Consider the following 18827-nt stretch of genomic DNA (forward strand, 5'->3'; position numbering starts at 1 on the left):
GCCATGCAGACTGCGAGGCACAAGAGCAGCATGAAGAACTAGCAGTGTGAAAATAGGCTCATTGGCATGAAAAGACACAAATCTGGTGTTAGCAGCAGTAGTTGTAAGAATTGTTTGCAGTCCCTTGAAGCAGTGAAATTGTTATTTGCCTGATTTTGCTTGAAATATTCAGGATGAGCATAAAAATCAGTCAGTTCTCGAAAATGTCTGGGTGGCCAAACAGTACAGCCCACTGGAGGGAGACGGGGGCTGGACCAAAAGGCCAAGAGGCAGACCTAGGTGGGACTTCTGGCCCCGAGATCTGTCTCTGCTGTTTGCTTCTAGGACATAAGCACCACCATCAACATTTGCAGGTCATATTTCTTACCAAAAATAAATATATGAAATGGTGTTTTAAAGGCTCAAGTTTTGCATGAAGAAGCTCTACATTGGCATGCTGCCAACCCAGGTCAGGCCAAGAGGCGGGGAATCACTGGGCAGGGTTTGTTGATAAAGGTTTTACTCTTCCAGGGTGAACGTTCCCCCTTGAAATCCTCTTTCTGTCCTTTCTCTCTTTTCCATCCACCCGTTCTGGGTGCCCAGTTTCTTGTGTCGCAGAACCCTCCCGTGCAGGAGTGGAACGAAGCAGCAGTATGCAGCATCTCATAGGCCAAGGGCAGTGTAGGAACAGAGCCCTGCAATGAAAAAGGGAGGCACCTGAACTCTGGGAGGTGGAAGCTTGTAGTTCATACACTTCACCAAGAACTGCCTGAAACTTCTGCTTCTCCATTGACTCATAGATCTGAAGGCTTTTTGCTGCAGTTGCTTCAGAGTGCCCTAGTGAACAGCCACAGTCACAGGCAGTGAACGTGGGGAAAAGTCCTCCAGAAACTGAGTCTGCTGAGTGGATTCTGGTGCCAGTTTTAGACAAACACTGGCCTCTGTCATGCTGTTGTTGTTGACAGAGCTGCTGTTGCGACATGGCTCTTTTGCAGGGCGGATGGCCACTAAGAACTGGTGCTTGAAGGTCTCGCTGAGGGCAATGTAGAGGAAGGGGTTGAGGCAGCTGTTGGCATAGCCCAAGCTAATGGCAAAGTTGTAAGCATAGAAGAAGGCCATGGATGGTGTGTCGATGCCGAGGTGAACCAGCTGGAGGATGTAGAAGGGAGCCCAACAAATAAAAAAGGCAGAGCAGATGGCAACTGCCATGCGGGTGACTCTCTTGGTACGCAGCTGGAGGCTTCTTTGCGGCAATGGGACCACAGTGGTGGCCATGTGCTGGAGGATCTTAAAGTAGACCACACAGATCACAATCAATGGCACAGCAAATGCCAGCATGAACTGGTAGAGGGTGAACCAGTAGATATCAGTCTCCGGGTTGGGAAGCAAGAGAGCACAGCGGACAGTCCCATCCTCCAGAGGCATAAGACCTGCATACATCCACACAGGAATGATGGTCAGGAAGGAAAGGAGCCACACCAAGCAGATAACTAGAGCTGCAACACACGGGGTCCGGACATAGGTAGATTTTAGAGGGTAGACAGTTGCCAGGTAGCGGTCCAGTGTCATCACTGTAAGGATGTTGGTGCTGGTGATCTGACTGTTGGTGTCCAGGGCAGTGATGATGGTGCATAGGGGAGCTCCAAAGTACCATGAGCCATTGCCTAGGAGCTGGTGGATGAGGAAAGGCATGCCCAAGAGAAAGAGGAGGTCCACAATGGAGAGGTTGAAGATGAAAATGTCAGGCACAGTCTGTTTGCATCTCAGCTTCTTCTTCTTGACAATAGTGTAGATGACAATGAGGTTCCCCACAATGCCCAGGAAACAGATGATGCTGAAGAGGCTGGGCATGATCACATTGGTGTACGGTGCTGGTTTCTCTGCTGCTGCCAAAGCAAACCAAAGCCATGAGTGCAACCCAGAGACAACCTCTTTACATCTCTGTGTGCTTGCCCTCTCCTGCAGCTGGATCCCCCTCAAAGTCATAGCTTGGAACAATGTTTAAGACCCTTTGCTGTGTATGGAGAGGCTTAGCTGGGGATTTGACACTCCTCCTCTGCCACCCAATGGAGGCAGCACACCACCCGAGACTGGCCGTGTGCAGACATCTGTTCTCAGCTCTCCTAATGTACTTCTGCCCTGACCAGAACCTCCCCAGCTCTGTTGGGGGGACTAACGTCAGGCTGGTGTGCCTCTGCACTTGCCAGTGTCTGACGGAGTGGATAGCAGCTTTTCTTCCAGGGAGTGCTGGGTGTCCAGCCATTTTGAGGGGAGTGGGTGAGGCGTTGGTGCTCTCCATGTCAGAGAAGTAAACCTCTATGTGAGTGCTAAAATTTGGATATAGTCAGTGCTCAAGCTGTCAGAAAGCTTCAGCTCATCTGTTGGGTGGTTTGTCTATTGTGCAGTATGAGACAGAGTTCACTGACTATGCAGGCAGACAGCTAATGCTTGTCTCTATTGTGAGATCTGGGACTGTACCCTGGCTGTGTCCCACCTCTGTTGGTGGGCTGAGACCAGAGCATGGGCTCCTTTCCATCTTCCTTCCCTGACAGTCTCCTTTCTCTTTAGTTTCTTTTCTAGAAAGAAATCCAGGTGTGTGGCCAGACAGGGTTTTGGGAGTATATGTCAGAGTGGCCGTTCAACAGGGAATGCCCTAGTTGTACATGGAGGAAAACATGGCTTAAATCTGCCATCTCTGGGTTCTGGATATAGGTGGATTTCCAAGGCAAAATTCTTGCCTGATAACACTTAGCTTATTAGCACTGGTGCTTGACTGTTGCTGTTTGGGTTGGGAGGCTCAAACAATCAAATTCACATTTGCCTTGTCCTCAGCCTGGGTTTAAAATCACATTTTGAAGCCACAAGACCTCAGTGCCAACCAACAGGGATTTCTGCTCTTGGGCACAGAAGGTGGTGTCTAAGGCACAGGCTGTGGTACGCTCTGTTCTGCAAGGCACTCGTGCACTGTGTGATGGAGTCTTAAATCACCTCCTCAGCTGAGGTAAATCTCATTTCATCTCATTACTCCTCTCCTATAGGACCTGGTTTTTTTTCTAGGGGGAGGCTTTGTGTGAGTTGTTTGTGTGGCTAAAGACATGCATGACAGCCCCTAAGCCTAACTGCATGTGTCTGTCACTGAATTGCAGATGATTCAATATGGTGTTAATTGGCAACGCTTTCAGTCACTGCACTGTTCTGTGTCCTTAGCAGCCTGCACCTGTAGAAGAGGGGAAGTCTCCTCCAACAGAACCTCAGGAAATCTTAAAAATGAGATTAAGTGAAATAACAGATACTCATAAGGTGCTGTCTCTGCCACAGCAGTATCTGCTTGCTGAGGTGGTATTTGCTGACTTTGACCTCTAGAAGTCTTGGGCACAAACTTCTGTCACACCAAAGTAAATCTGGAGAAGCTTGTCTGGATTGGCAAGATATAACTGGGGCTACATCGCTGGCCTGGTCCGTGGCTGGAGAAGTGTGCCATATCAACTGTGTGTAATATTTCAGTGCTCCTAGAAGTGGGATGTGATAAGTTGCCACTGCCTCAGTCCTTCTGGCACTAGGAAGTGGCCAACTTAAGCATAAGCAAGGCCAAGGTCAGAATCCAGTAGAGCTGTTGCTGCACCATTTTACTGAAGAGCATCTATGCAGGTGTCAGAAAGCAGCCAATGAGGCAGGGGCCTGAAGGCGAAAGCCAGGCTTGGCTGACTGGACACAAAAGCCTAGTCCAGGCCATTCATGAGGGCTTAAATGGCCCCTGTTCCTCCTGGCTGCCCATTAATGCAAGGAAATACCCCACGGTTCATGGCTTTTGGTAGATAACGTACTGTCATCAGCACCCGTTGAGACAGCACCCAGCCTGTACATCTCCTGAACATCCAAACAGAGCTCGTGCCTCCTTAACCCTTGAAGGTGGCAGACTAGAAATTGGAAGGCAACAACTGCGGTCCTGCTGTTCTGCACGTAGCTATTATGAGTTCTGCTCTTCTCTCTTTTAGCCCCAAACTTTATGAATGTGATTGTATGAGTACATGTACATACGATTGTATGAGTGAACCATAAAGGCCACTCACTTGGTTAGCTGGAAGTTGGGACAAAATGTCCTTTTCCTGCAGTATAATCACTGGAGTGCTCGTGGTGACCCTGTAACGTTTGGCATGAGCTCAGCTGGCCTTAGAGCAGAACGCGTGCAAGCCCAAAGGCTTCTTGTGAAGCTGTATAGTGCTGTAGCATCTTTCCTGCTGTTGGTATTTGTACAAGCGGGACTCTTTAAGTGTTACCAGCTGGAAGCTAGCGTGCAGCTGTGTATTATGGGCTGGAGTCAGAAGTGCATGACCACTAAATCCTCAAAAGTTATCTCTTTTCTAAAGCCCCTTTCATCTTGAGATATGGCAGAATCTGAATTTTCAGTGCTGCTTCTGTGCACATCCAAGTGGCTGTACTCTGTTTACTGATACAGGCACTTCAGGCATTGATTTGCACTCGCTTGTAGATCTGTGGCTGCCCTGTTACTCTTTTTAAAAGTCCCGAAGGGGACTGCCCTGTGTGAACTGAATGAGGACTGGCCTACTTCCTTTTTTCTCCAAGGTGATTATTGTCCTCAGCCACACCCAGGTACACAGAAAACTACGTCTTTACTGCATTTCAGGAGGAAGCACCTAAGGCACACTTTCAGTTTATGAAGAACGTACTGGTGGAGAGGGTGTCAAAAAACCTCATACAAAGCACCTTCTCTTGAAAAGTTTAATCAGCTTGCACCACTGACAACTGCTCTGCCTGACCCCAGACCATTAATCTGGGAACAGTGGTAGCATGGAGAAAACAGGAGACTTGTGGGGATCTCTGCTTCCCTCACCAGCGATGTCCCATGTTCTGTGCCTTGGTCCCCTCCCTGTCTAGCTGGGCTGGCTCATCTCTGCAGCTAAGACCAACGGGCTGCTGGAGTTAGTACTGCCTCACAGCCAAAAGGCAGAGCGAATCGCTTCAAGGCGGTGGGGCCAGCGGCGGCGGTCGGGCTCTGGTGCGGGGCGGGGGGGCGGCCGGGCCCCCGCAGCCCCCGGGCGGGCTCAGCCCCGGCCCGCCCGCCGTGCGCCGCCCGGCTCGGGGCGCGGAGCTGTCCGCCCCCGGGTGCTGAAGGCGGCTCGCCCTGGCGGCACCCCGGGGAGGGGGGCTGGGAGAGGGGGGCTGTACCCCTGTGCTCAGCCTCTCCCACCTCACGGGGTACCGGCCGGCCCCGCAGCCCCGCTGGGCACCGGCAGCGCCGGGCTCAGCGCCGCAGAGCAGCGCAAGAGGCGTGTGCAGCAGGACTTCCCCCCGCAAAGCTCTCCGCGCCCCCGCCCCGGCCCCAGCGCGGGCGCCCCGCCGGGGAGGTGCGCCTCTGCCCCGCGCAGCCCCTGCTCACCTGAGCCGTTCCGAGCCTCCGGCGCGGAGAAGTTGCGGGAGGAGTTGGCGGGGGCCATGGCAGTGAGTGCTGGTGCCAGGGATGGAGAAACTTGGACAAGTTTCCTCGATGGATCCGTGGCGGCGATGGGGGTGCGCCCCCCCGCCTTTCCCCGCCGGGGCCGGGCAGAGTGCGGGAGGCAGGAGCCCTCCCGCAGCCGGCGAGAGGCTGCGGCTCGGCTACACTGCGCTCCGCTCGCCCACTCCTGCCCCGCCGAGCTCGGAGCAGGTACTGACATCAAAGAGCAGCTGACTCTGCCAGCCGCGTCGTCTGAGAGCATCCCTCCACCGCTGTCGGGTGGGAGGGGATGCCGGTGCCGAGCGGGGCCGGGGGGAGCTGCCCTCCTCGGGTGGGAGGCAGCCACCTCCCGGCCGGGGGCTGGGCAGTGCCCCTTCACATCCCTCACCTGAGCCGCCCCCGAAGGGATGGCTGGGATCCATGCCCCCCCAGTTACAGCCAGCCTGCTCTTGCTGTCCTCAGGGGGAGAGGAATAGCAAATTTTGTGTTTTAAGTAGCTCTGATCTCCTGCCTTCAGTGTGTATCTTTCTCGTGCGGAGACACATGCAGTTTTCATCCCTGAGTCACAGGCATACCGCCACTAGTGGGGTTGGGGGGTGTCAAGGTACCAAATTACCCACTGAAAACTGTGTTGCTTTGACCCTCTGACCCCTCTAATTCCAACCTGGGACGCTTCACTTGTAATTAATTCTCTGCTGTTTTCTGCTTTTCTATGTCTTGCCACAGTTCACTTGCTTCTTAGCTCTAGAAATTAGTATTATTGCTAGCTCAGATTTTATTTACATTCTATTTTTTTGGCTTTAAAATATTAGGCAAGAACCCCCTTGGGTTGTGAGAAACTGCTTTGCTCTTTTTCTATGCCTTGCCAGAGCAGTAGCCTGCTCTTTTCTGCAGCTCTGAGCCCATGACTTTGTTGTGCTTCCTGCCCATTGTTTATACCTGGGTTGGGTTCCTCCATGATGGTTTGATAAATAACATGTTTCCAGGGCAAAAAGGATGATTCTTTACCTCTGAGCATTTCCTGCACTGAAAAAGCGTGGTCTCATGTCAAAAGTCCGCAAGACAACCAGCAGCAAGAGGCAGCTCTTTTGTCTGGGGTAGAGTGCAGTGTAGGGGATTGGGTTTGCTTTGTAAAAACTACATCTGTCTGTCTGGAAATCTCCCTTGCTTCTGTCTCTTTCTTTGTAGTTGTAAGAGCTGGCATCATCTGTAGAGGACTTGGTTTTTTTTTTTTGAGCTTCATAAGGCTGTATCAGTCAGGACTAGAAGTAATCTATACCATTAAAAATGGGGCCCAGTAACAATCCCAGTATGGGCTGTAAGCCAGATTTGGCAGCAGCATTTTCAGTATGGGCCTCTTACTATGTAAGCCAAACGAGTCTGTCATTATTAGGTTGTCCTCTAGTGGACCAGCGGCAGACAGAAATCTGGAGCATGCTTCACCCAGGCATCGTAGCTCTTAGGAGCTGGAGACAGGCTGGGGCCAATTTGTCTGCTATGCTGTGAGGTTTTTGCTGAGTCTGTGGAGTTGCTTCAGTGATTTGCCCAAGAGGTTTTTCCCTGGCAGGTATCTATGGTCTATATGACAGTTTTGAACCTGCACAGCTGGTGAAAAAAAGTGGTGTTTCTCAGTCACTTAATATTTTCTTAAAAGACCCTTTTTTCTCTTGGGCAAATCTCGGTGTTCATCCATATGGGGTTACTACTGCAAAGCAAGCTGTGGTTTGTGTACTGGGATAATGGAGCTAAGGTGGGACAGCTACTGCGAACAGGGTACTGTCCTCTGCAGTGAGCGCCTTCGTGTAATTTTGCTTAATCCAGTCTCGAAGTACAAAGTATGAGTGTTTGCATGGGAAACTGGTGGGCAGTTGCTATTCCAAACATTTTCCCTTCATTGACAAGCTCCTACTCACTCTCCCTGGAGAGGAACTAGCTATTTTATAGCTTTAAAAGAAAGAACCTGACATTTAAATTTAGCAGTTTCCAAAGCACAGCATTATCTTTAATCTGAGATCTCAAACATTACTATTCACTTAAAAACTGTCATGCATTTGAGGGAGCTGTAATTCCTCCTTCTTAGCTGTAGGGGCGTGATAAACCACAGCTGCTCCATCCCTGATGCACACATCATAGCTGCAACGACAAAGCCGTGCTCAGCACTTGGGATTCACTTCGCAGCATGGCTGTGCGACTGTTTTATTGTTGGGTTTTTACATAAAGACTTTGACAGGGTTTGGTTCTCCTTTTTTCCTATAACAATAATCTATGGAGGCTCTTGCCCCAAAGAGGGGCTGATCTCTGTAAAACCAGCCCCACCAAGTAGAAGGGATAGGGAGAAGGAGAAGAATACTAACCACAGCAACTGGTGATGCACAGCCTGGCTGTGTGTAGAGCTCACTGTCACCAGGAGCAGGCACAGTAATCGGCTCATTATGGGGCTGAACACTTGAAGATAGCATCTGTCTGAAGGACTAGTTCTGTGAGTGCTCATCTACTGGAAACTGCAGCAGGGATGAGCTCTCAAGGGACGTTGAGATATAGCAGAGGAGTTGTACTAACCACTCCATGTAATTACAAGGAAGATTGAGGCACTAACCCCTTGAAAACACATCTTAGAGAGAGATAGTAATTAACATTTAAGCAAGGAACTGCCATCTTGACAGCCTAATGATGTAGATAAAGGCGTGGAAATGGAGCTCAGCCCTTAAACATAAAAGAAAAAATTTACTTCTTCCTACAAACTTGGCATCACCACTACCCTTAGACCATCCTGTCTGCAACATTGCTGTTATGAAGAAAGATAGTAATCTTCCGAAGCTGCTGCTAGGCAAATTCTGAGACTAGGGAATGGATCTGGCTGGTCTAACAGTGGTTTAACCCTGAAAGGCTCTTGCATTTCAGTAATGAGTTATATTTCCTGCGTCTGTCCCAGCTGGAGATCCTGTCTTACGCAACACGAGTAGAACCACAGCATCCCGTGGGGCAGAACGCAGCGCCGGCTTCTGTTACCACGCTACTGAAACCATTTCCCCAGCTCGTTTCGCCAAATAATTTCTCATTAAATGGAGACTTTTTCATCCGCTAAATATTTATTTAGCGCCTAGCTACTACTCTGATTTGCACTCTAGAGAGAGGAGCCTTCACTAGAAGCCAAGTTGCAAATCCTCCCCTCTAACTCACTGGGCTCCTTACAACTCTAGACTTACAGAACAGGCCTCTGCATTTTTATTGCTTAGCTCTTTGTTTTATATTGATTGTAGCCTAATGGGTGAAGTTTTGCCCTTGCAGCAGCCTTAGGGGTAGGGAGGATTTCATTCAGGATGCATTAGATGTAGTGCATCAGCCCTCCATACCAGCCTAGTACTTGAATATTGTTGTCTCTGTGCGATAGCTGCGCATCAGTCTCACCCCTTTTCAGGCAGGGTTGGTAAAGTAGTTTCCAACTACTGGTCCGTTTTCCCTCGTTCGATCCTGGAAAGTGAGTCTTTGCTATCATTTCTCACCTACAGAGGGGGAAAATGTCATGTGGCAAAGTTAAATAATTTCCCTAAAGCCACATGCTGAGCTTGAGGTCAAAAACTGACAGTAATTCTCTCTACAACAGCGCTGGCTTAGGCAGCATCTTATCCATCTTCCTGCAATGATTATCCCAGCACAACTGTTTGTATCCCCACAAAGGTACGTGTGCTGAATATAATTATTTGATTAAAAAAAAAAAAAACCAAACCCAAACCACAGAAATCCCAAAGGCCTGAAGGAGTAGCTTTGTGAAGGCAACTTGGTGGTGACTCAGGCGTTGCTGTCATCGGTCTAGATGTGCGCCGCATACGTGGTCTGGCTGATTGGAAAGAAGTCGCTATCATGTCTTGGTGCCTGGCTTGATTCAGACCAGTGTGACCGTGTGATCCAGAAGTGCCCTGAGCTGGTATTAACGAAAATGGAGCCCTGGCCTGAGACTAAGCTATGAGCAAAGCCCTGATTTCTCCCCTCCCAAACTCTGCTTTCTCTTACACGTGTGCATCTCTAATGAACACAGCAGGGTGAGTTCCGTTTCTCAGCTGCTCGATAGTCATGCATGGCTTTACAGGAGTACTTAGCCAAACAACGATCTAAACCCTCTTGTTATCCACAACTGGATTTCTAATTAATTAGCACAAAGTTGGCATTTATCTGAAACCAGATGACCACCGCCTCTCTCCCCACAGGCTTCCTGCCCTTGAAATGACAGGTCTGAGCTGCCTGGTCAGTCCTGGCTCATTCCAGTCCCACACCGCTAATTTGAGGTTTTAGCCTTCAGCTGCTGCCCATGCTGGCTGCTCGCAGAAGCCAAAGGCCGGGGCAGGAGCCTTATGTGGTTTTGTTTTCGTTGCTAAAGGTTAGAGGATCCCAGAGACAAAAGCACAGCCAAAAATAACAAGAAGGGGCCAAGCAGGGCTTGCCCTGTGACGGGGAAGCCGGGAGGCTGGCAGGCTCCGTGGCCGTCTGTGGCCGATGTGCCAAGGTCAGGGATGCGGATGTGTGCTCCGTGAAACGGGCAGATCCCATTGTCAGGCTTCAGGAGCTGCCAGCAGCTCTCGGCATCTGACAGAAACAGCCCTCAGGGAGGCAAATCCTGCCGCAGGGTACGGTGTTAGTCACTCCGCTTCCCTTTTACAAGAACAGGCATTAGCACAAGGAGGAGGTAGCTGTAACCTCAATTCCTTCCGAGTCTGAACAGGGGAAGAAGTTTTGGCTTATATCTGTAGCTTGCAGATACCTGTGCATGGGGCTCAAGAGGAGGCAGAGCAGGCGGGTTGACGCAGGGGGGTTGATGACCAAGAATAGATGCCTGCCCAACCCAAAACAAGCGCTCTGCCACCCTTTTCAATGAGAATGATGTTGAACTTGGAAATGGAAATTACAGATCTGAGATGAAGCAAAACTAAAAATCCTGAGAGGTTCAAGTCAAGGAGATGAGAAAAACTCCAGTCAGTGCCTGGAAAGAGCTGTCACATGAAATTGCAAATCCAAGCGCAAGGATTTATGACAGAGCTATCAAAAAAAAAAAAAAAAAAGGTGGTGTTTTATAACCAGAGACTGCAGTCCTGCTGCCTGATTCAGAGCAGGGGCAGGAGGGAGGAAAGCAGTAATAGCTGATTTTGGAGCTGTGGTACATTGAATCTACATGAAGTCCAGCAAAGCATTTAATACAGCATCTCCCAGAAAATTCTGAGGTTGGAGAAGCGCAAAACCTGTAAAATGAATAAGGAATAAATCACAAGTGAGACCAAAGTCTTGTGTTGAGAAGGGGGGGGCTGTCAGCAGTGGTAGCATGGGATGGGAAACCCTCCTGACATGGATCTGCAGGCCCCAGGAAAAGCTCTGCTCGCTTTGGCAATCGGGTCACTGGAGCAGCCAGATGTTTCTTTCCTCTCTGCTTCCCTCCCTGGCAAATCAGCCATACGTGCCCTGTGCCGCTGCTGGGAGTGGAGACGGCTGCCAGGGTTGGAGGCAGTGGCTGAGGGCGCTGGAAGAGGTGGGAACCTTTTAAAATGATAATGCAAAAGTAAAATGATGCTCACTTACGAAAACAATAATCGGTAAACCACTTAGCCCCTTGGGCTGTTAAATGCTAAGAGGAGAGACAGACTGTTCTTCCAGCAGCAGCAATCGGCGTTTGCTATCAGCTGGGAGTTCATTAGTTGGAAAGACGGAGAGGAGCAAGACATGGATTTGGTGTGAGCTCCCTGTTTAACACGGCTCAGAAAACGGCAAATGTGATTCTCGGAGGGACGGGGTGCGATGTTTCCCTGGCAGGAGTTACTGTTGTTGGGGAATATGGGGATGAGGCTCACTCTGCAAACCTGTGTGGATTTTTGGTCTTTTGCATCCAGTTCTCTGTAGAAAGTCGAGCTGCAGAAAGACCAAGCAGGTCAGGGCAGAGTCGGGGTGCGAGGAGGTGACTGGGGTGGTGCTGGGGACGGGCAGACCCAGTACCACGTCCCGTTTTGCAGGTCAAGCTCACAGAGCAAGATGTTTTCTGAGATGTTTTCTTGCTTTCAGACTCGACGCAGGTTTCAGGAGAAGGGTTAAACCAGCCAGACATTGGCCATTTTGCTGGTTGCCTTAAAATATTTGGAGAGAGCTCATCTGGATCAAAATCAGCCCGAAATGTTATTTTTGATTGGCTCGGTTCCTGGAGGGTTTTGCGGCAGCAGAGGATGCAGATACATCAGCGTGATACTTTCTAAATGTCCCGGTTTGCCACCAGGCCTCTTTCTCTCCTCTCCCTGATTTTTTTCCTGCTGTCTGAGAAGGGCTGTTGGTCTAGAAGGCAACGGAGATATTTCTATTGCCTCCTGCCCCGAGGTATTGCTCTATGCAAAGGTCCCTCCCCACGTTTTGAGCCACTGTAGCCCTGTGGTTCAGTGCACTCGGATCCTATTTGCGCCGGCGCCATGCACGGTAGCCTTGCTCATGCCTGTTTTTTTTTCCTCTATGCCTTATTTTCCAGACTTGGTGACAGTCAGTGCCTTTGTAAAGCAAACTGAAAGGTACTGTGCTAAGTTTTGTATAGCAGTGTGTGTGTATGAATCTGGGCTGCTGAGGTTGCAGCCGGGGCTGTCAGCAGACCCAAGAAACCAGTCCTATCTCCAGGTCCAGGTTTCTTTCCTGTCAGAAAAACATAGTTAATTAAAGCCTTCTCCTGAAAGGAATTTCTTAGCCACATTAGAGGGATAACAAAGAGAAAGCCATGTCCTTAATCCTGGCCTTTCATCTCCTAGAAATTCCTTCCTCTCCTGTCTCTTCCTCCGTGTCCTGATTGTTAAAAGAAATGAGAAATAATTTCCACTTGGAAAAAACCCAAGACAACAAAACTCCAGCCCAGCTGATCGTGGCAGAAGCCAAGGAGATGGGAACTGAAAGGAGGGAGCTGTTAATGAAGCATCAGCAGCGAGCCAGGGGCAGGAGCTGGAGCCTGTCCAGATGGCACCGCTCATCTGCCGCATCCACTTTACACGTGAGTCCTCTCGGGGAAGAGCCCGGCCAAGCGGCTGCCCTCCGCAGCACTGATCAGCTGCAGCCTTGCCCACGGCCTCAAGAAGGGGGATTTGCCTGGGTTACTCCAGGCCTCCAACAGAATTCCCTCCATGGATGGGGAGTGACATCTTCCCTGCTGACCATCGAGGGGAAATGGAGCCCCAGACTTTGTATTTTGGCATTGCGTTCCTGCAGGGATGCACCAGTGCTCCAGTTGCAGCTCTCCCTCTGGCCATCCCTGCCATGGTGGCAGGGAAGGGCTGGGAAGAAGGAGCGGAGGGTGTAGAGAGGCAGGGGGCAACAGGAATGGGGAGCAGGGCTGGCAGAGTGGGGAGCAGGGGTGCACCGGCACGGCCCTGATGGCAGAGCGTGCTGTGGCTGGGCAGGCAGCGCCCCATCTGCAGCCCCAGCGCCCACAGCTTCCCTTCATCTCCAGTGAACCCGGATACTCGTGTTTCCTGGCCTGACAGATAAGGCGGCCTCGCCATTAATCAGGAGGCCTGGAGAATGGGATCAACGCGAGGCAGGCGTGCTGCGGAGTTAATCTCCTTTACTCCCCGATGATGGATGGAGCTCATTGCAGGCATTAATCAAGTCTGCCTGCGTGCACCGGGCAAAATGGATTCGACACTGTGCTGTTGGCAGAGGTGCTCCCCCCGTCCCTGGGCAATCCTGGAGGATGCCTGCCGCCGTGGCGGTGCCAGCTGGGGCTGCAGCACAGTGGTGTGGCGCAGGTGACAGTGGGATTATGCTGCCAGATCCTGGGGAGAGCTTAGGTGTGCCCCCACTTCTGTTCTGTGGGCGCTGGCTGTGCCTCTCTCTGGGGCCAGGGCTGGGAGGTGGGTCCTGTCTGCGGCTGGACTGTGCTCATCTGTGGAACTACTTTCTCCAATAACTTGCAGAAGCTGCTGGGATGGTTCCAGGTGCAACCAAACATCTCCGGTTCTGCAGCCCCCAGAGCTGCCTCGTACCCAGAGGAGACCCAACTGCCTGGGTGGTGAAGCTCAGATGCAAACAGAGCCAGAGCATCAGGCAGCAGGAGCCACCCACAAGCCCCTGGAGGCTCTGGGAAAGGGCTGTACGGGATGAGCAGGAATAGGACCCACTCTCAGATCCCAGCCCTGGTCGTAGCCCTGCAGAATCCCATATTTTATGGCTCTTTTCTTCTGGTGTGAGGTCAGTGCAGGGCAGAGATGAGGGGGATCACGCCCCAGCCCTGAACTGTGCTGTAGGCTGGTTTGAACACTGTGGTCTCGAGGAGCCGTGTCTCTGAGGCAAAGCAAGGCTGTTGCAGACAGCATGCGAAAAATGCTCTTTGTGTGCTTCGGATCGGTGTTGGAGGTAGTGGCCAGTGACAATAAACCCAAGTCTTTGTCCTCTGGAGGGAAAAGCTCGGGCCCGAGGAAGAAGAGGGAAATGCCTGATTCACGGACTGTGCTGTAGCACGAGTGTCACACCACAGGGAGCAGGGTACGGATTTCCAGCTCGGCCACCCCACAGCACCTGCTACCCCAAGCCCCTCATTTCTAAGGGAGAATTCCTGGTGGGGACCCCTGAGCCCTGATCTCTATTGAAGCGATGCTGGTGGCCCGCGTGGTCCCTGCTGTGCGGCAGCTGGAGGTTGCAGTATTCACTGACAGCCAACGAGTTGTGGTTTTCAGATGATTAATGACACCTCCCTCCTGACGGGAGCCATTCAGCCCCCACGGTGCCGGATGATAATGGAGTCAGGGTGGAAACTGGGCATTTCCAGAGAATAACGTCTAGTGCAGGGACCGTGGTGCTGGGGTTGTGAGCCAGCCTATTCCCCCCGGGTTGATCCTGGAAGCAGACCCAGTTTCTGCAGGTAAATGTCCCTCACCTTCATTTCCAGGATAGGTGCAAGTGGATGGGCAGAGTCCAAGGTGTTTGTTAACAGACATTTTCTTTTTCACCACTCTGCCTTAAGTGCAAAGCCCAACTGACATCAAAGCAACAGAAAGTCTAATCCCATTTTGAATCAGTGCAAGCACACGCAGTGAATGTTAAACAGGGAATCCAGCAGCAAAAAAAGGGAGGATTATCTTTAATTTCCTGAGAGAAGGTTGGAGCAAGGGAGACAGAGAGAAAAGGCAGGCACAGGACCAGAAAGAAGTGGCTGTCAGCACAGGGAGGCTTGTGGAGGAGGAGGAAAGCAGACGGATGGGGTGGATAGTGCGAGCAGCAGCGCACGTGTGTCGGGGAGAGGTGAGTCCGACGGGAGCCAAGCATTGGCACGTGGGAAGGCTGCTCCTGCTGGAGCCCCACACTGGTGCCTGCCCAAGTTCCCACGCAGATGCACGGAAAGGGATCGTGCGTAGGGTTTGCCGTGCCAGGGCAGAACCTGGTGTGGGCTGTAACTCCCAGCTCACACGTGTTCGAGCTGAGGCTGTGGAGTTGTTTTTTGAGGGAGCTTGGAGCTGGACTCCCAGAGTGATGTAACCGAGGGCTGGTTATCTGAGGTTGCACGTGGGGGGGGATTTCTTTGCTGTAAAAGACTGTAGCTGAGCAGAGCTCCCTAAATCACCTCCAAAACCCTGTTACCTGCTGGAGAGCCGACTCTAGGTAGGGTTTATGTTGCTGTCTGCCACCAGCTCTGTAAAGGGCAGTTACTGCTGCTCTTCACACTGTGGCTGATGTTCAGCTTCATGGGGCACATGTTGCTGTGTCCAGGTTCTGGCTTGGGGCTGGGATGTGTCCTGGTAGTGAAGCCCTGCTGGTGACAATGGCTGGCCAGAGGCTGCAGGCAGCAGCTCTGCTGCATGTGGTGCGGGGGCAGGAGGTGTCTGAGGCCAAACTGGGCCAAACACTCCTCTGTCAGAGTCTGCTCCCTGGGAGCGCAGCACCCTCCTCCTCCTCGTGGGCAGTGCATCTCCCTCTTGATCAACCCCCCTAATTCTTCTCTTTGGCTTCTTCCAGTAGCAATTATTGCTGGGTGGGTTTATGACAGGCGATGGAGTATATTCATACCTAAGCACCTGTGTGTCTGGATCCCCCATCCTTCTCTAGCTTTGCCCTTGACACTGCGGCCAGCGAGGTGGAGTGCTGAGCCAGGTGGAAAAGCCTGTCCTGGACGTAACGTGGGAGAGGCCGGATGCTTGCTCAGGAAAGGGTCCCCAGGGATGGGATGTGGCTGCTGAGCACCAGGAATGAGGCTGAGGCTTGCTGGGCTGCTTACGGACAGGACCAAAGGCCTGCAGTGGGGCACCCGTCGCCCTTTGGTGCTCAGTGAGCCAGGTGCTGCGGGAATGAATGTCAGGAGCTGTAGGAAGGGGCTCCTGGGAGTGGCTCTAGATCTGGGCAATAACCTGCTTTCTGCTGTGACCTGATTCAGTGCAGGAGAGGCTCATCCTCAGCCTGCACCTTCCTCCCTGCAGGACAGATACTGCGGTGCCAATGTGGGGTGCCGCAGCCTCCGCCGCAGTGGTGTTACCCTCGTGGGTGTGCAAGTACCGACCTCCAGCCCCGCTCTGACCCTGAACTAGGAGCGTCTGGGCAGCGGTGGCTGCACACCCGCCCAGGGAAAGCAACCCTGCCTGCCTATAGGAACCCTCTGCCTGCACGGCTACCTGCGTTCCCATGTCAGTCTGAGCCTGCCTGGGGGCGAGAGGCAGCCTTGGGGGTTGCAGCAGCAAGTGTTCGGGTCAAGCTGGGCATGTTCCCTGAGGTTTTAAACAGCAGCGAAGGAGGAGCCTGAGCCACAGCTGAGACAGGAGAAGCATATCTCCATCCAGCTGTTCATAACATACTTAAAATATTTTGGACATCTGGTATGGGCCCTTGCAGACCTCCTACCCGCTCAGTGGGGATGAGATGGCCGTGACTTTCCAAGGTTGGCTTTTGTGGGTGAGGCTTGGGAGTAGGTGTCTTGCACTCTCAGATCTGGGAGCCATGCCTGCTCTCACCTGGAGCCAGCACTGGCAGCAGAGCTGCCATGGACACTGCTTAGTGCATCGCTCCTGCCCACAGGGGTGCTCCCCTCCCTGGCAGCAAAGACAGCCCTTTGAGTTTCTTACTGCACCCTCAAAATAATCTCAGAATAGAGAGGAGGGCTTTGCACAGCCGCCTGGGCTGTGAGGTGAGCCGGGATGAGCTGCAGCCATCCAAGGCATGGGCTGGGGAGAGCTGGCAAAGTGTTGTGCAGTGATGTTTTGAGTCAAAACCACATCTCCTGTAGGAGCACCTAATCTGCTCCTCCCCCTCAGCCCCTAACCAAAACTGCTGCTTCAAAATGTTGCACTAGATCAAAAAAAGCTGCCTTCCCAATACTTTGCAAGGAGAGGATTGGTGTAGCAGGGGCCTCTAGATGGCAGCATCGACCTGAAGAGCTGCAAGCAGGAGCAGGGGCCCCGCCAGATGGAGCAGCCTGGCCTGGGTGGGAGCCCCCAGGCCCAGCACCCAAAGTGGGGAACACGAATCGGTGCTGCCTTGGGCATCTTTCAGCAGGGGCTGAGGACAGGGCCTGCTGCCCAAGGGTGCCTGCAGCCCGAAACTGCAAACATCTGGTCCCGGTGCAGAGAAGTAGCAAAATGTTAAAGGGGTTTCTCTGCAGTGGAAATTCGGTTGATGCTCTTGGCACCTGCTCTGTGGATGCAGGGGAATAAATATCACGGTGGGTCTGTCGGCTCTGCAGGGTGGACGTGGCTGGAGTGCTGGGATCACCCCCCAGCTGTCCAACCTCTGAGAGTCGATGGAGAGCTGAGGGATATGCGATAGGAAATGGGGCTGCTGCCTGCCTGCAGGCAGGGCCGTAAAGCAGAGGTGCTCGGCTTCGGAGCAGTCAGGAATGCCGATACGTGGTTTAATGTTCAAAGGCTGCACTAGAAATTGTGGGTTTTGGCTATATTGGGGTAATACCTCTAGTGGCACCCTCCATTCAAAAGGCTTGTGTGACACTAGAATTCAAAGCTTTGGTTACCCGGCTTTAAGCACAGGAGTGTAACTGAAGCAGCATAACCTTTGGGTGGGTCTAGTGGGGAGGCACGCCCTTACTGCCCTGCAATGGTGTGCTGCTGGAGGTCGCTGGGGTGGAAAAGCCCTACCCCTGCCTGAAGCATGATGCACACTTGGTACAAAGCAAGGCCTGGGTGCCTCTTCTGCAAAGTGGGTTCAGTCTGTGCTCAGGGAGCTGCAAAGCTTAATTAAGATCCTTAAAAGGATAAAAGGTGCTACATAAATTCAGGAGATTATTATAAATGTCACTGCACTTTACAAGCTCTGGCAAAACTCACAGGAGGAATAACAAGACCTTTCACTTCACGGCCCTTCCTAGCAGGCTACTTACAGCTTTACGCTTCAATATAGCAGCCGTAAGATGTTGACATTTATAATTAGATGTGCATAATAATCTCTTTATTCCTGAACTGAAAAGAAAGGGTGTGTCTTGAAACGTCAGTTCCTCCTCCTTGCTGAGGATCCCCCTTATTGGGATCGCTCACGAAACCATCCTTTGGTGAAATGTCCCAGAGCCTGGTTCAAAGAGGTACCGGATCTTTGCCACTCCCCCAGGGAGCTGTGGGATGGGCACTTAGTGAATAAAATCAAAGCCTCCGTGTGTTTTTAATCTGATTAGTTGATGGTAATCCAGTGGTATCATGCAGCAAAAGCTGTCCAGCTTTATTAGGCAATCTCTTGTTTTAAGAGAACTGTGCTCAGGGGAGCACTCAGCTCTGGTGTTTCTGTTAAGAACTGGCAGAAATGGGTGATTTTTGGTGGTTTTAGTGCTTTGTGGGAGTTAGGATTAATTTGGCGCTTGGGGCAGCTGGGGATCGGTGGATTTTGGTCCCGTGGGTGCCGGCAGCAGCTTTGTGCAGCCCCTCTGCCAGGGTGCTGGAGGGGGCAAAGGGCTGATGGGGTCGGACTGGGGCTGAAGGTGGGGGATCACCCCCCGGGGCCGGTCCTGTAGCACCGGATCGAGGATGGGCACTCGCTCCCCGGAGCGAGTCCCGGAGCACTGGGTCGGTCCTGGGTTGAGGATGGGGGCTCGCCCCCCCCCCCCCCCGGGGCTGGTCCGGGTCGAGGATGGGAGCTCAACCCTGGGGCCGGTCCTGGAGCACCGGCTCGGTGCCGGGTCGAGGATGGGGGCTCGTCCCCCGGAGCACCGGCTCGGTCCCGCCCTCCGGAGCCGGTCCCGGCCCGCCGGGGCTCTCCGGCCCGGGTCCCGTTCAAAGGGAGCCGCTTGGCCGGGAGCCCCAGGGGCATCCCCGGGGCGGGCGGGAGCGGGGCCGGTGCGGCGGGCTGCCGCGGCCCGGCCCCTGCCCAAATCTGCCGGCGCATCACGGTGAGTGACAGCAGCCCCGGCCCTGCCCAGCCCGCACAACCCGCCGGGCTTTTCCAATCAGGCCGGGCCGGGGAG

General features: G+C 52.5%; 1 protein-coding gene across 1 annotated transcript; it reads right to left on the reverse strand.

The window, feature by feature from the left end:
* Positions 1-530: 530 nt before the first annotated feature.
* LOC142065255 (melanin-concentrating hormone receptor 1-like) lies at positions 531-5461 on the reverse strand. The gene is made up of 2 exons (XM_075111230.1): positions 5378-5461; positions 531-1865 (listed from the first exon to the last, which is right to left on the reverse strand). The coding sequence occupies exons 1-2, from the start codon at positions 5433-5435 to the stop codon at positions 817-819; spliced, it is 1107 nt and encodes a 368-aa protein (XP_074967331.1). The 5' UTR covers positions 5436-5461; the 3' UTR covers positions 531-816.
* Positions 5462-18827: the final 13366 nt, after the last annotated feature.

The sequence above is a fragment of the Phalacrocorax aristotelis genome, chromosome 16, assembly GCF_949628215.1.
Source record: "Phalacrocorax aristotelis chromosome 16, bGulAri2.1, whole genome shotgun sequence".
NCBI classification, from domain to species: Eukaryota; Metazoa; Chordata; class Aves; order Suliformes; family Phalacrocoracidae; genus Phalacrocorax; species Phalacrocorax aristotelis.